This window comes from Hypanus sabinus, chromosome 19 (genome assembly GCF_030144855.1).
Source record: "Hypanus sabinus isolate sHypSab1 chromosome 19, sHypSab1.hap1, whole genome shotgun sequence".
Taxonomy (NCBI): domain Eukaryota; kingdom Metazoa; phylum Chordata; class Chondrichthyes; order Myliobatiformes; family Dasyatidae; genus Hypanus; species Hypanus sabinus.
In genome coordinates this window covers 69515051-69532165 of record NC_082724.1, presented here as the reverse complement: position 1 = coordinate 69532165, position 17115 = coordinate 69515051, and the positions used below count along the sequence as shown (strand labels likewise).

Below are 17115 nucleotides of genomic sequence, written 5' to 3'. Positions count from 1 at the left end.
CTTTTACTACTTCAGAACATTATAAAACTGAGCCAGTAACAATGTCAGCATTTCCATGGCATGAAGATCCTCGATTTCAAGACAGCTCATCTGAAGATGAGGGGGATATCGAAGATTGTGAAGCTAACACTGAAGAAAGGTAATTTTATTTTATTGTTTAGAGATGCAGTGCAGAACAGGCCCTTCCGGCCCAATGGTTAGCATCACTTAGCAACCCACCTATTTAACACTAGCCTAATCACAGGACAATCTCCAATGAGTAATTAACCTATTAATCTGTATGTCTTTGGAATGTGGAAGGAAACCCACTCACTTAGAAAGCTTACAAACTCCTTATAGACGGTGCCATATTCTAACTCCAAACTTTGGAATGTCCCAAGCTGTAATAGCACCACGCTAACCACTGCAGTACATGTTACTTTGAATTCACCTGACTCTTCTAGGCAGATTTCCCACATAACCGACTCTTAGTGTTGTCTGAATTGCATTCTTCTGTTTCAGCTAGATGCCAACACTAATACACCCATCTTGTTCCATAGACTCCTCAAGATGTCCAACAGAGAAATGGAAACTTCTGCAGTTTTCTCAGAAGTCTACTTGCTGACTTGTGTCATGGTAACTTGGCACAAGAACAGCAATCGCACTGAAATGGCTATAGACACCTGTGCACCTATGATTCAATGGCAGGCAAAAGACACATTTGGCATGTTCGCTGGTTGGTGGGACTTCCAGCCCATTTAGTTAATGTGAAATGTCATACAATTTGATTTTTTCTGTCAAAATGTATGAAATGAAAAATCATAATTGTTCTCAAATTTTACATTCAGTTGCATTGTTTAATGTTACTTGCACACTTATAAATTATTTGTCTAAGCATCATTGGTAAACCAAGAAAAAATAAACATTGGAAAATATTGTTCTATAATAAACTTAAAAGCTTCACATTATGCAGTAAATTAAACTTGCACATCAACTTAAGGAAATTTTTGTGAACACGTGATAAAATTAGAAATTTAATGGATATATTCAGTTGGAATCAGAATTACAGATTTTTTTCAATCATTATAAAACTAATGACTTAAAATAAAGTTTTGTTGTCCTTTTGTACTTGACTTTAAGAATTATACTATTGCTGCAATTTTGAATTATAGTTTTTCATTTTTGTAAAATTATGACATAATGCCATTCCTTTGCACTTTGAATATCTTTTAAGCAGATTGTAATCCTCATAATCCTTAGAATTCAAAATGTTTTTTTGAATGCCTGCTAACTTTAGTGACATTTGTTTTGAATTTTGTTACAGTTTGGTACAATTTCCTGAGAAGAAAGCAAATTTCTTTTTCTTTTTCAAAGATGACCAAAGGCTTAAAGGTAAAATAAGTGCAATATAAGTTATGTAGCATTAATACTGGATTTATGTTTCATTTACTCTTGAATTGCTGCATCTTTCAAAATGGCATTTTAAATAGATTATATCTCAGCAAGACTTGTTCTCTTTGCATTTAGATGGCCCTAAACTGTTTTGCCGAAGTAGAGATCTGACAGATGAGAGAGAAGCCTGGGAAAAAGAACGAGCATTACTAATTGAGGTAAATGATTTTTTAAATATCCAGATTCCATATACCCATTATCACCTATTACCTATCCTAACAAAACCCCCCACTCTTCGTACTACTATATACTAATTTTTGTGCATCCTCAGTTACAATGCAGCGGCTCCACATAGTACACCAACTTTCACCTTTTTGCCTCCACAGATGCTGCTTGACCTACTGAGCTATTTCAGGTTTTTTTTGTTCTAGATTCCAGCATCCAGATTCTGTTTTACCTTTGTTTACAACTAATTCTTTCAGAAGACAGGATAATCTTATTCCTTAATCTTTCAATAATAGCTCTGTAATTTCATACATTAAAAATGTATTAATTCTTAGATAATTAGTAATTTTAATGGATTATTCTGTTAGAATCAGGATTAATATCACTGGGATATGTCATCAAATTTGTTGTCTTTGTGGCAGCACTACAATGCAATACATAATAATAGAGAAAAATCATGAATTACAGTAAGTATAATAATTAAATTAGATAGGTAGTGTAGAAGTATTATTTTTTAAATAGTAGTGAGGTAGTGTTCATGGGTTCAATGTCCATTCAGAAATCAGATGGCAGAGGGGAAGGACTTGTTCCTGAATTGTTGAGTGTGCGCCTTCAGGTGCATGTACAAACGTACCTCCTTCTTGATGGTAGCAATGAGAACAGAGCATGACCTGGGTGATGGGAGTCCTTAATGATGGATGCCACCATTTTGAGGCAGTGTTCTTTGAAGATGTCATGGATTTTACGTAGGCTAGTGCCAGGGTGGAGCTGATTAAATTTACAAGTCTCTGCAGCTTATTTTGATCCCAGGCAAATGCCTCTCCTTCCCCCCCCCCTCCCCCCCACACACACATACTAGACGGTGATGAAGCCACTTGGAATGATCTGTACAGTACATCTGTAGAAATTTGCAAGTGTCTTTGGTGGCATATCAAATCTCCTTAAATTTCAAATTAAGTATAGCCACCATCGTGCCATTGAAGCTGCATGATATGTTGGTCCTGGGATAAATCCTCAGAGATACTGACACCCAGGAACTTAAAGTTGCTCACTCTTTCCACTTCCGATACCCCTATCAGGACTGGTGTGTGTTTCCTTGTCTTACCCTTTCTGAAGTTAGTTTTTTGGTTGTACTGACATTGAGTGCAAGGATGTTGCTGTGACACCACTGTGCTGGTATATCTCTCTCCTGTACACCCTCTCACCTCTCATCACCATTTGAAATTCTGCCAACAATAGTTGTGTTGTCAGCAAATATATAGATGACGTTTGAGCTGTGCCTAACCACACAGTCATGGGTGTAGGGAGAGTAGAGTAGTGGGCTAAGCACACATCTCTGAGGTGCCAGTGTTGATTGTCAGTGAGGTGGAGATGTTATTTCTGATCCACACATATTGTGGTCTTCCAGTTAGGAAGTCAAAGATACAGCTGCAGAGGGAGGTACAGAGGCCCAGGTTTAGGATAATTAAGTAAAAACACATAGGCTTTTATAATCATTGAACAAGTATTGCAGATAGTCTAAGGACATAGAACACTCAAGCCCTTGTGTATGCCCTGCACTAGATCATGGTTGATCTGAATTTTAAGTCATTTATTGCCTTGTTCAATAATCCTTAATGGCCTTGTGAATCAAAAATATTACCAATTTATTATTTTATTTAAGCTGATGATAACATCTTGGTGAAAGTTTCAGAATTCTGCTTTCGTTGGTGTGAAGTGTAATTCAGATTGTGTGCTTTTTGTCACCGGGGGAATTAGTTTCTCTTTTCTCTTTGTCTTTATTTCACTTCATTCATCTCAATAGTGATTTTAAATTCAAGGTAAACCATGTCAGATCAATATCCGCTATCTGATACTGATGCTGTGAACTATGGTGGAGATACTGGTGAATTTTCATTAGCTCCTTTGTCCAAATTATCCTTCCTGAAGTGTGAAGCCAAGAACTAACTACAAAAGTATAGTACAAGAAAATAAAAATCAAACTGCATTTGGAACTGAGTGGGTCTGAACCCTGGGAATCCTTTTGTGCTTCAGTCCATTTGAGAAAAGGCATTGTTAAGTGTGCCAAAGTTATTTTTGTAGTTTTTCAGCAGTTTCATAAATTGAATCCCCAAATGTCTGCTAATCAACAGCTCTTGTCTTGTAGTGCTTGGAAAATATTCTGATTTATCTTCCTTGAGTCCAGAACAGAAAACAACATATTTTTGTCTTTCCTTTCCATCTTTATAGTTATGTTCAGTCACATAAATTCACAAGAAAGATAGTTTTCTTCCATTTGTAGTATTTATTCTGCCGCTAAACTTCAATAAACTGGATTTTATGACTCCATTCCTTTGTGCAAGTCAACCACACAGTGAAAACTTTAGTCCTTGGGTCAATGGAGACATCATTCACCTGTACCACCAATTTGGTTCTGCTATTTCCTGACCGATTATTTTGTCATGAATAGGTTACTTGTGGTAATTTCATAATGCTCATTTTTGTTCACTTCTTTCTTGTTCGTTTGTTTATTTATTGTTGGCATGCAGTGCTGAATAAGTCCTTCCAGCCCTTCAATCCACACTGCCCAGTAATCCCCTGATTTAATCCTAGACTAATCACAGTGACCAATTAACCTACCAAATGGTACATCTTCAGAACGTGGGAAGAAATCAGAGCACCCAAAGGAAACCTATGTAATCCCGAGGAGAATATACAAACTCTTTACAGACAGTGACAGGAATGTCTCGTGAGATCCATTTAAATAACAGTTTCATATTACACATCAGTTCATTCCCAAACCATTCAACAAGTTTTGTTAGATAACTAAGCCTTTACAATTCTATTTTGGCTAACTGATTAGTTGCTTTTTGTTAATGTACTTGGAATCTATAATCAACAGGTCAACTCAGAACTTTATCAATGAACACTTTAGAGTAAAGCACTGATGACTTATTAATATATCTTTCTTTATGAGAAAAATAATATGGGCAATTCTCCATTCCAAGGGGCTGCACCTGAATGGAGAGAGTTTACACACACTAGATGCATTATTGGTGAAGAAACTGATATCAATTAACACTCAAGGGTGTAGTCCACAGAATTTATATAACTTCATTAACATTAATATGGCCATTGACATTTTTTAATATAGTTTCCATTGTGCATCAAGTAATTTATTCTTGCTGTTCATGATTGAATACATAGCATTAATACTTCCCTTTGTGGAGTCTTGTCCTTTAGTGGGAGAGAGGTGTATTTTATAGGAGTCAAGCAGTAAGGGAATTGTGAAGTCAGCAAGGCTTAAACAAATGGGAAAAGCAGTAGTGATGCTCCTGATCTCTAAACAAATAGAAAACTGCAAAGGGGTATAAGGAAAGTGGCAAAAGTGGCAGTAGAAACAACACAATAAGGTATTCAAGGATATTAAGGGTAATTTTAGGAGATGTCATATATATCCATAGGTTCAAAGTTCAGAGTAAATTTGTTATCAAAGAACATACTGTCTAGATCATCATATACAAACCTGAGGTTTGTTTTCTTATGCACGTACTCAATAAATCCAAGAATTATAAAAGAATCAGTGAAGGACCACACTTAACAGGATAGGCCAATGAGCAAAAGACAACAGATTATGCAAATATAAAAGTGGGAAATAAATAAATCAATAATTAAGCAATAAATATCGAGAAGCTGAGATGAAGACTTTTTGAAAGTGAGTTCATAAATTGTGGAACAGTTCAGTGATAGGTCAAGTGAAGCTGATTTAAGTTATCCATGCTGGTTCAAGAGCTTCATGATTGAGGAGTAATAATTTCCTGAAACTGGTGGTGTGAGTTCTGAGGCTCCTGTGACAGCACTCAATGGTGGGGAGGGTTTTACTCATGATGGACTGGTCCATATCCATTACTTTTTCAAGGGCACTGGTGTTTCCATACCAGGCCGTGATGCAACTAGTCAATATAGCCTCCACCACATCTCTATAGAAGTTTATCAAAGTTTTGGATGCCCTGCTAACTCTTTGATTTGGCCAACAACAGTGGTGTTGTCAGCAAACTTAAATATGGCATTAGAGCTGTGCTTAGCCTCACAATCATAAAGTGAGTAAAGCAGGGTCAATGAACACATCCTTATGGTACACCTTGGTTGTTGGAGATTGTGTTGCCAATCCAAACTGACCAGGGTTTGCAAGTGAGGAAATTGGGGATCCATTTGTACAAGGAGGTATTGAGGCTAAGCTGTTGAAGCTTATTGATTAGTTTTGAGGGGATGGCAATATTGAATGCTGAACTGAAGTCGAGGAAGAACATCCTGATATATGCACCTTTGCTGTCCAGATGTTCCAGGGTTGAATGAAGAGCCAATGAAATGGCATTTTCTATCCACCTGTTGTGCTGATAGGCAAATTGGAGTGGATCCAATGTCGCTTCTCAGGCAGTTGCTGCGATTCATCACCAACCTCTCAAAGCACTTCATCACAGTGGATGTGTGCTACTGGATAATAGTTATTCAGGCAGGTTAACACATATTCTTCTTGGGCACCAGTATAATTGAAGCCAGCTTGAAGCAGGTGGGGTACCTCAGACTACCAAAACAAGAGCTTAAAGATGGTGGTGAACATGCTAGCCAGTTGATTAGTACAGGTTTTTAGTACTTGGCTAGGTACCCCATCTGGGTTGAATGCTTTCCGCAGGTTCATCCTCCTGAAGTTTGCTATCTTTTTGGCCTCAGAGACTGAAATCACAGGGTCATTGGGGACTGAGAGTTTGTGAAGGTTCCTCCATGTTTTGACAGAGGAACCATCAATCTGTATAATGTCAGGCAAATTTTATTAAATAAAGCCTTTGGTTGTTTGTTGGTATATCAGTTAAAGGTTCTACCAAGTGTGTTGTGGCTAATTACTGCATTTGGTTATGTCTGCCTTATTCAAATTTTTTAACTAGTTCATCCTATATCCTTTTTCAATCTTAATATTGGATTGTGTCATGTTATGTTCACTTTTTAGCTTGCTATTCCATTATTTTTACATCATTGGCTACTTATCTCTGCACCAATGAAGCACCGCTGAAAGGTTGCTATTGTAATGTCAGAAATACAGTATTCCTAGTCATTTTACACTGAAAAATCTTCAACAAGCAGTAAAGTGGTATACTTTTGTGATGTTGATTGAAGAAAAATTATTAGCCAGGGAAATGTACTGTTTCTTAAAAATAGTATCTCATTCTTTTATATTTCTGTGAGTTGTTTTAACATTTTTATCTGAATGGTAAAAGTTTATTGATTTATGCACTGATGCAAATAAAAACTTAAAGCAGAATCACAAGCATACAGCATCATATAAGCAGAATTCAGAAGAAAAACATACATTATGCACATTTTACAAGAAATAATTAAAACAAAAAAGCTTTTATTTTAGTTCAGTGATGGTAGTGTATTAAATCATAGTGATTAGAGCTTTGCTGGTTGGTTCAAGCATTGAGTCATTGAAGTGAAGTAGCTGCTCGAGCCATGTGGGGGGAGTGCAGGGTTCTGTACTTCTTGCTGACATTATCTGTGAGAAAATGGCATGGACTGGCTGGCAGGAATCTTTCATGATGGATTTTGCCACCTTAATGCAAGCCTCCTGTAGATACAAGAAGGTTGGGAGGGATGTCACTGATATTTTGGGCAGAGTCCACTGCAGTCTGCAGCTTCTTGTGTTCATACACATTCAAATTGCCTATGATGCCACCAGTCAAGATACTGTGTGGTATGTCTGTAAAAGTTTGTTAGAATGTGTGGTGACAAGCTTTAAGACATTGATGTTTTCCTTATGATTGCATCTATATGCTGGGCTTGGGAGAGGTCGTTTTTTGTGTTAACACCCAGGAATTTAAAGCTGCTGACTTTCTCTACCACTGATTACCCCAATGCAAACTGGTTCACATTGCTTCTGAACTCAACAATTAGCTTTAATTGTGGTGCACCTCCAAAAGTGTATAAAAGAGAATACTTGCATATCCCACTTGCTGGAAATGCTGTCCTGTTTAGATGATCACTTATCTATGGACCCAAGAAAACATGTTAATCTAATGTTTTGTATAATGTCACATTTTATTCCCATTTCTCAGGAATACCAAAAGAAGCACAAAACAGAAAAACGGAGAAAAAAAGACACGCAATAGATCAGTTCATGGGAATGATGGTGCTGTTAATCCAAACAGAAAACACACGAGAAATATTTGAAGCTTTACTGTGATCTATTAAATAAGTATTTTATTCTGGTTTTATTACCTGTAGTCATAACTGGGACCACTGCTGACTTAGACTTGTAAGTTAGGTCAGCCTAAGGTTAGAAATTATAAGACTGGAGAAAAGCTGAATAAACTATTAGGGGATTTTAAAGCTTTGATTTTTGTAGATTTTTTGTACAAAAAATGTATTTTAAACTGTATATCAAGTCATGGACTTTGGTCTTTTGAAGAGTTATTAAATTTTTAGCATGAGACATTTGGGAAGACTACCTATTAACTTCAATTCAAATGATACATATGGAAGTGGGGGATTATTTTGGGAGCATAGGGTGTTTTTTGCCCTTCAAATAGTATCATTTTTTTTCCTCTATACAGCTCCAGCTGATAATTGTGGTTTTACTGCAGAAATCCTGCATTACAAAGTGTATGACAACACATGGTGACCTTCTGATACACTTAATTCATAGAATAAGTGGTTCTCTTGCTATGTAACTGCCAAAATGTAACAATTTGTGGTTAATGCAAATCACAAAGAAACATTTGCTGATATCACACTTCTTCCAGCAATATTTATCCCAGAAAAATGGGAACCACACTTGTTGACTGTGTTCTTGCCTTCAGCATCCACTTGAGAGTGCAGCTGGAAGCTAGGTTTAAAATATCCTAAGAGCACTATTATATTTTCATTATTCTTGTACCAAAAATTTCTCAATTAAAATTTGAAACAACCTGATACCTACTTATCTATTGTTACATTATTACTTACCTAGGCTGGTGGTTAGTATAGTCACTTTAATTCAAAGCACATGGCCAATACTTTGAAGTAATGAGCTACATCTAATTACTTCAAAGTACGTCCCACTTACCAACTAATAATGTTTAAGGGATAAAACATAGCAAGGTCTCCGACCAGAACTCTTTGCTGTAGTTTGAACCCAGTAGTTAAAGGGCTGTCAGTCTCTGGCACTGGCTTCAAGACCACCTATTCGGAAGAAATGTTCACCGTACAGTTAACTGAACTGCTTTTGGTTAATTTAGTAAAACACCGCAATAACTTCCAATTGTTTTGCCCGCTCTTTGCAAAACCATTTGTGTAATTACATTTAAATCAGATATTAAACTGAAGTACTTTAGTTTTAAGAACGCTCAGCCCTGTACTGATACAAAATCCAATTTACGCGCGTATTAAGAATTTTCACCGCGATTAAACTCACAACTCCTTGACAATCCTTAGAATCACGCCCGCTTCCACTTACCTTATTCATTATAAGAATCTGTCTTAGCTCTGCAAATACTAAAACATCCGAATTATTGAGAACTTCGTTATTTTGAAGTTGCAGACTTGAAAAAAAGCCGTCAATGCCACTAAAGAATCTTTAAATACTCCCAACTATTGGCAATTTGTCTGAAGACCATCCCCCTTCCCGATGTTTTTATTCTCAACTGCGGAATTCAATAGTACCGGCACCTCCTCTTCAGCGCGCAGGCGAATTCTCGCGATTCTAAAAATGAATTCAACGCGAACTTAAGTATCTCCTGACAAGTTAATATGCAAGCCCTATATATTTTAAAAAGTTCTAGATACGCGCGGATCGATTTTTCACCATTCAGCGATTCTAGAAGATAAACTATTGGATCTAAATATTATAAAGGAACATTAATGGATCTTGCAACACAAATTTGCAGGTGCTAGTATCGGTTGAATTTACTACTTGTGGAAAGAGAAACCAACGTTTCGGACTTAGACTTACTTCGAACACATTTTAAACATTGACTCGACAATGTTAAAAATAAAACAAGTTTATTGGCAAAGTACATTATTGGAATAATTCGCAGACGTTACTCTAGGTGGAAAATAATCTTCCCGCCCCCTTTTACAAAAGCTTGCCTCAAGGTAAACAACTATAAAATTCAATTCTCAAATGCACTACAAAATGCTGCAAAGTCCTGTCGCATAAAACTTTCGCTTTTCACCACGTCGTCCTCTGAAGGAAAGTATTGTATACTCTGATCATGATCTACTGACTCGAAGAATTCGAAGTGTAGCAGATTCTCGTCACACGGGGGAGTCGTGATGCAGTCCAGCCCGCCACGGGCATTCTCTAACACGCCCAAATACGAGTCGATGTCAATATCCAGCTCTATTTCTGAGCCACTGTCACTTCCAATCGAGTCCGACCTTATATGCATTAATTGATATTTTTCGTGCATCAGGAACTGATTGGTATTTCTGGGTGCTCTCATGCCTGGTGCCCGGTTACCGTAGACGTTGGCTGGGCGTAATGTCACCCCCGAAGACACGGTAGGTTGGCGCTGGCTGCAACGGCCAAAAACAATGCCCGCTTTGGCACACTCCACTCTTGCACGCCTGTGACAGCGAAAAGCCCCTCGTTTCCAATCGAGCCTGTGCTTCGAATACACTCTGTAATCAGGTCGCTCTTTACTGGCCTCCCAACGGGCAACGCCTCTTTTGCTATGAGACATTCTGCTTGTTAGGCGTGCCTTACCTTGTCACATACTCTTCGGCTTCAGAGTTGTTCAGTGTGAAGGAATAATGCTATTCCTTGAACGATGATAGTTACCGACGTGCTGTAAGCACTTCTTTCCGTCTACCTTTTTACTATCCTCCTCAACTTTTTTTTCACCCTACGTTTACTACAGTGCATACCCAGCTTAGGGTCAAACACGATCGGCTTTTGATGCCGTCAAACAATTTAGTTCTTATAATGCACTCGAATCAATACAGACTTCTTAAAACGTTCTCTTCTAAACAGCTAATGCAGAGAGGGTGGGGTGTGGGGAGGCAGTAGAGGCATTAACGTAAGACCGCTCTCGACAAACCACACAACTGGTACCGCTTGTTACTGGGCTTTCTATTTATCAACATTCCAATTTCGAATGCGAGGCTTGCATGTCACATGACTATAACAACCAATAACAACTGCCATCTAACTCTGCTTCAAAAAATATGGTCGTCCTCGAAATTAGATGGGCAACGTAAAGTGTGTGTGGGGGGGGGGGGGGAGAGGGTTGTATAGTCCGAGAAAAATAAAGATTTTGTTTAAATTGCTCGCAAAATTTGGGGAAAAAACTGTAATTACTCACATTATAAATTCGACTATTTGCAATATATTTATTAAGAAACTTGCAGTGTTCACTTACAGTTAGATGACTATGGTACATTTTACCTCTATCACTTTTGGTCGTCCTTAATATAAACTGTAATTTATATATACTTTTTTTGATAATCTAGTGGTGGTAAAAATAAAATTGATTTATTAATCAGAAAAGATTTGTCCAAAACAAGCAGTTTGTCAATATTTCATAATTTAGTGTTTGCATTGATTTGCAGAGCCAACCATCGCGAACGTGACCAGCAGCTGTTTTTCACTGTTTACAGCACAGGAAGCCCAATAGAGGAGTGGTCTTGGAGAACATAATGTCTTGAGGATTTTTTTCTGTGCTGTACTCTACAGAAACAAACGCCCAAAATCTCACGTTTTCTATTTTAAGTCTACATTTTTTTCATAAGACTTCATAAGCTACATACCTTACTGTACAAACAGTTGAATTTTTTGCAAGTCGTAAAGACACTTATTTTCATAAACGTTTTCTATTCTGGAGAGTCATACAGTGATACACCACGGAAATGGCCCTCTCTGCCTACCACATCCGTGCCACCCATTAAGGGCCATACTAATCCCGGTTACCACCATTTAGAAACATAGAGAACCTACAGCACAATACAGGCCCTTCAGCCCACAATGCTGTACTTAACATGTACTTCAGAAATTACCTAGGGTTACCCATAGCCCTCTATTTTTCTAAGCTCCATGTACCTATTGTAAAAGACCCAATTATATCCACAATAAGTCTGGGTCTGTAGCCTTCTGTGTCTTTGTTTTGGATGTCCACGTGCTTCTTAAAAATTGAGATACAGCACCTTTATTAACAGGTAGTGCATTACAAGGCAGGAAATTTCTTTCTTAAGACACTTCTAACCTCTTATCCCTTATCCTAACACTGTGCCCTTTGACTTTGACACCTTTAAAAGAGAGAAAAAGTTTTTTACCATATACCCCATCTATGCCCCTGAACATTTTTTATGCTTCCATTGGGTCTGCTCTCAGCTTTCTCCCCTACAAGGATAAGAACCCCAGCCTATCTAGCTTCTCCAGATAACTGAAATATTTCATTCCCAATAACATCCTGGTAAATCTTTGGTTGCCACACTGAAGAAACTCATCACATTACAGAGTACACACAATGCAACAGCTATGGTTGAATCAAGGTTTCATCAGGTTATAAAATGCTCTTCCATGATCTGACTATTTCTGCATTCCTTCTTCACCACTTTATTCAGCTGTGCTGCCATCATTTGGGATCTTTGGACTTGAATTCCAAAGTCTGTCTGTTCCTCAATACTCCACAAGACCCTACCAATCATTGTGTACTGCATGTTCTGTCCTTAACATCTCCTCCAAAATGCATCAATTGACTCCTATTAGAATTCAATTCTGTCTGCCATTGTTGGACCCAATTTACCTGCTTATCAGTATTATCCTGTAGCCTGTCAACCCTCTTCACTATCAACACCATCAATTTTTATAGCATCTGCAAACTTTTTCATCATGTCTATTTCATTAACATCAAAGCCATTAATATAGATAAGAAACAGTAATGGGCCTAGCACTAATGATCATTAGTTACAGTTCTCCAATCACAAAAGCAATATTCCCTTTTCCACTGTTTCTCATTTACCAGCCCAACATTGGATCCAATTTGTGAACTCGCTTTGGGATCCCAGGGGTTTGTAGGTTTTGGACAAGCCTTTCATGTGGAACCTCGACAAATGCCTTACTGAAGTTCATGTAGATTACATCAACTGCATTATTGTCATCAAAGTATTTTGTTACTTCTTCAGGAAACACAACCAAATTAGTCAGGCAGGATTGATCTTCATTCAGTAAAGCTGTGCTGACCATCCCTGATCAATCCCTGCTTTTCCAGATGCAGATTGATAATATTCCCCCATAATTTTCCTTGACTTCCTTACCACTGAAGTTCAACTCACTGACCTGTAACTACCTAGTTTATCCCTGCTGTTCTTCTTGAATAAAGGTACTGCATTTTCTGTTCTCTCAGCATCAAATCTCACTCAGAGCCCCAGCATTTCTTCTCTTGTCTCCAATAACAACCTATGAAACATCTCATCAGGCCAGAGAAATTATCTGACCTTATGTCCACTACGACATCTGATACATTCTCCTTTTTAACATGCTCCATTAGGGCTCCTATGGCACACATGTCCAAGATGGCTCACACAAAATTTGCCATCCCTTGATTCTTTATTCCCCATCCATAATAAGATATATAATTTACCTCAATGACAGGTTTGAGGGCTTTTTTATTCCCACAGATTAGGTGCAGTGTTGCTCCTTCTCCAGTAAGATTCTCAACATTTATGTTCAAAAAGCTCTCCTAGGTACACATTATAAGTTCCACCCCTTCCAAGCTGACCTCAGTTAACTTTGGGGAAGTTGAAACACCACCCCCCCCCAAACTACTATAACCTTATTACTCTTACACACATCTTTGATTTGCTTACATATCTTCTCTGTATCTCACTGATTGTTAGAAGGCCTGTAGCATGTATAACCTAGTCAAATGATTGCTCTTTTTATTGCTACCAATATGGTCTCAATTTAAGAACCCTTTTGTACATTTTTCATTACTGCATTGATAGTCTCCTTAATCAAAACATAGCAATTACTTGAAAAGCAAACCAAGCCGACTGTACAGAAATTAACACTGTATGACATGCTTCCAAATAATGGAGTTCCAAGTAGAAAAAAGTATATTTGAATGTTTATTACAGACACAAACAACCAAAATTAGAGATATCAGAATTAATGTAACTAAATTTACAATATTATCGATACAAGTGGAATAAGAATGGTTAGCGAAGATTGTAAATAAGTTAGTGATATAGTGAAATAAATGGTCAACAAAAAATATTCATCGCCAGATCATCACCTATCAACTAAACTAAACTAACAAGGACAAAGCATGAATACGTGACTATACTCATTTGCTTCTACCACACCCAACCTATGTGACAAATTACTGTAACCCATAATAAAAACGCACGCTGCCAAATACAATACAGGCAGATAGAAAATAGATACCTGGCTCCTAAATCCCAGCCCCTAATTATTACACTATAATAATTACAATTACATTCTATACAAAATATCATATCTTTAAGAAAGGAGGGAGGCAGCAGTAAGGAAATTATAGACCAGTTAACCTGACCTCAGTAGTTGGGAAGATGTTGGAGTCAATTGATGAGGGTATGGAGTACCTGGTGACACAGAAGAAGATAGGAAAACGTCATCATGGTTTCCTTAAAGGGAAAATCTTGCCTGATGAACCTGTTGGAATTCTTTGAGGAGATTACAAATGGATGGATAAAGGGGATGTAGTGGACGTTGTATATTTAGGCTTTCAGAAAGCCTTTGACAAGGTGCCACACATGAGGCTGTTTACCAAGTTAAGAACCAATAGTATTACAGGGAAGTTACTAGAATGGTTAGAGCATTGGCTGTTTAGTAGGAGGCAGAAAGTGGGAATAAAAGGATCCTTTTCTGGTGGGGTGCCAGTTACTAATGGCAAGGTTCAGTGTTGGAACTGTTTCTTTTTATGCTGTATATCATTGATTTGAATTATAACCATATAACCATATAACAATTACAGCACGGAAACAGGCCATCTCAGCCCTTCTAGTCCATGCCGAATGCTTACTCTCACCTAATCTCACTGACTCGCACTCAGCCCATGACCCTCCATTCCTTTCCTGTCCATATACCTATCCAATTTTGCTTTAAATGACAAAACCGAACCTGCCTCTACCACTTCTACTGGAAGCTCATTCCGCACAGCTACCACTCTCTGAGCAAAGAAATTCCCCCTCATGTTACCCTTAAACTTTCAACTAAAGTCTAACCCTAAATCTCAACTCATGTCCTCTTGTTTGAATCTCTCCTACTCTCAATGGGAAAAGCCTATCCACGTCAACTCTATCTATCCCCCTCATAATTTCAAATACCTCTATCAAGTCCCACCTCAACCTTCTACGCTCCAAAGAATAAAGACATAACTTGTTCAATCTTTCCCTGTAACTTAGGTGCTGAAGCCCAGGTAACATCCTAGTAAATCTTCTCTGTACTCTCTCTTTTATGGAATAGATAGCTTTGTTGCCATTGTTCACATGATACAGGTATGCTGCAGAAAGACTTTGATCAGGAGAATGGGAAAGAAAATGCAAATGAAATACAATGTTGGAAAATGCATGGTCATGCACTTTGGTAATAGAAATAAATGTGTAGACTATTTTCTAAATGAGGAGAAAATCCAAAAATCCAAGATGCAACGGGCTTGGACAGAACACCCTAAAGGTTAACTTGAAGGTTGAGTTGGTGATGAGGAATGCAATTGCAATGTTAGCATTCATTTCAAGAGAGCAGCAATGTGATGCTGAGGCTTTATAAGGCACTGATGAGGCCTCACCTTGAGTATTGTGAACAGTTTAGTGCTCCTTATCTAATAAAAGATGCGCTGGGATTGGAGAGGGTTTAGAGGAAGTTCACAAGGATGATTCTGGGAATGAAAGGGTTATCACATGAAGAACGTTTGTTGGTTCTGGGCCCTGTACTTGCGGGAATTTAGAAGAATGATGGGAGTGATCTCACTGTAACCATTCGAATGTTAAAAGGTCTAGACAGAGTAGATATGGAAAGTATGCTTCCCATGGTGGGGGAGTCTAGGACAAGAAGGCACAGGCTCAAGATAGAGGGGCATCCATTTAAAACAGAGATGCAGAGCAATTTCTTTAGCCAGAATGTGGTGAATTTGTGAAATTTGTTACCACAGGCAGCTGTGGAGACCAGATCTTTGGGTAAATTTAAGGTGGAGATTGATAGGTTCTTGATTGGCCATGGTATTAAAGGTTATGGGGAGAAGGTGGGAGAGTGGGGCTGAGGAAAGGGAAAAAAGTATCAGCCATGATTGAATGGTGGAGCAGACTTGATGGGCCAAATGGCCTAATTCTGGTCCTATGTCTTATGGTCTAGGGTCTAATTAGGAGACATGAAATCTTCAAGGACAAACATCTTAACATTTATGCAAACGTCCTCTTTCTTCTTTAAGTCAAGTCATGTAAATGTCATCTAGGCCAGAGGTTGACCACTCTTAACCTAGTACAGAGTGATCTTTACTACCACTGTCTGTCAAGTCAGTAGGCCAAGTCGTGAAGAACTAAATGTTGAACAACTAAAATAAGTGAAGCTTATAGAACTGTGGCTCCTCAAACCTCTGCCTCCTGTAAAAGACCGATCTTGTCCAGATAGCTGGTATTCGTCTTAAGCACACCTGCCGCACAAATCCTCTTCTGTCTGAAAAGACTTGAATGACTCTTGATCCAAGACTTGTGGTGCACTATGTCACCAACTATAAGCACATCTCCTCGGAGGAAAGGATGGTGAGGTCTTCAGAAGCAACAGATGCTCGTGCTTCCAAGTCACTGGGATCAGAGGATGCCTTAGTAATTGGATGACCATTGATAATGACTTCACAAAGGAATATGTGGAAATCTTCTTCATCAACATTCTGTGCCTTCATGGTGGAATTGAGAACCTTTCGCACAGACCTCATCAATATCACTTTTGTTCCTCTTTTACATCTTACTCTATCACAGCTAAATTTCTATACTCTGCAGGTCAAAGTTGCCAGTCCTGATCTTCTTTTATTTATGTCCCTGCAATTACATTAATATCATAGTTAAGCATTAATGGTTAACTTTTTTCAACAGATTCAGTGTATATTTTAATTTGCCACTTTCTCATTCATGAGAATTTTGGAAACTTGCTATATACCTCATTAATAGCTTCCAAAAAGCTGACACCACCAAAATGTTCACAGCAGACAGAATGCTTTCAACATGCCCACCCAAACTAACTGCACGTTTCAACAAATTTCTTGCTGAAAGAAACTGATTTAACATAAATAATTCCGGAAGGTCATTCACATGAAGCATTGGGGACATTCAGTTTCATGAGCAAAAGAGATGAAATGCCAACCATGCCACTAGGCAGTGACCTTGGGCAGCTTTGAAACAATAGTCTTGGCTACAAGAGAGAGCTAGACTTATGGCCATGGTATGCTGATGACACGTTTATCCTGTGGAAACATGGTCAGGAAGTATTAGAGGTATTTTTTAAAAAAACATTTAAACAATCAGAACAAGGCC

At 38.1% G+C, this 17115-nt stretch overlaps 3 protein-coding genes across 4 annotated transcripts in view; 1 reads left to right on the top strand and 2 right to left on the bottom strand.

Annotated features, from left to right (window-relative positions):
• The window catches only part of nol8 (nucleolar protein 8), a 66776-nt gene extending 58235 nt beyond the window's left edge, over positions 1 to 8541 (top strand). For both annotated transcript variants that reach the window (XM_059944618.1, XM_059944617.1), the window contains exons 14-17: positions 16 to 139; positions 1304 to 1371; positions 1507 to 1589; positions 7686 to 8541. In XM_059944618.1, the coding sequence (XP_059800601.1) occupies positions 16 to 139; positions 1304 to 1371; positions 1507 to 1589; positions 7686 to 7739 (329 nt within the window). In that variant the 3' untranslated portion in view covers positions 7740 to 8541. The remainder of the gene's footprint in view (positions 1 to 15; positions 140 to 1303; positions 1372 to 1506; positions 1590 to 7685) is intronic.
• The window catches only part of cenpp (centromere protein P), a 401228-nt gene extending 391980 nt beyond the window's left edge, over positions 1 to 9248 (bottom strand). Inside the window, exons 1-2 of the mRNA XM_059944631.1 lie at positions 9065 to 9248; positions 8675 to 8790 (exon numbers count right to left, since the gene is read on the bottom strand). The gene's annotated coding sequence lies outside the window, so the exon portion shown is untranslated. The remainder of the gene's footprint in view (positions 1 to 8674; positions 8791 to 9064) is intronic.
• Positions 9249 to 9590: 342 nt separating this feature from the next.
• Positions 9591 to 10677, bottom strand: wu:fb55g09 (uncharacterized). Its single transcript, XM_059944634.1, has one exon. It carries the CDS (start codon positions 10290 to 10292, stop codon positions 9720 to 9722), a length of 573 nt encoding a protein of 190 aa, XP_059800617.1. The 5' UTR covers positions 10293 to 10677; the 3' UTR covers positions 9591 to 9719.
• Positions 10678 to 17115: the final 6438 nt, after the last annotated feature.

Coding starts and splice junctions, on each gene's coding strand:
- wu:fb55g09 (XM_059944634.1), bottom strand. CDS start 10,292: ATGTCTCATAGCAAAAGAGGCGTTGCCCGTTGGGAGGCCAGTAAAGAG.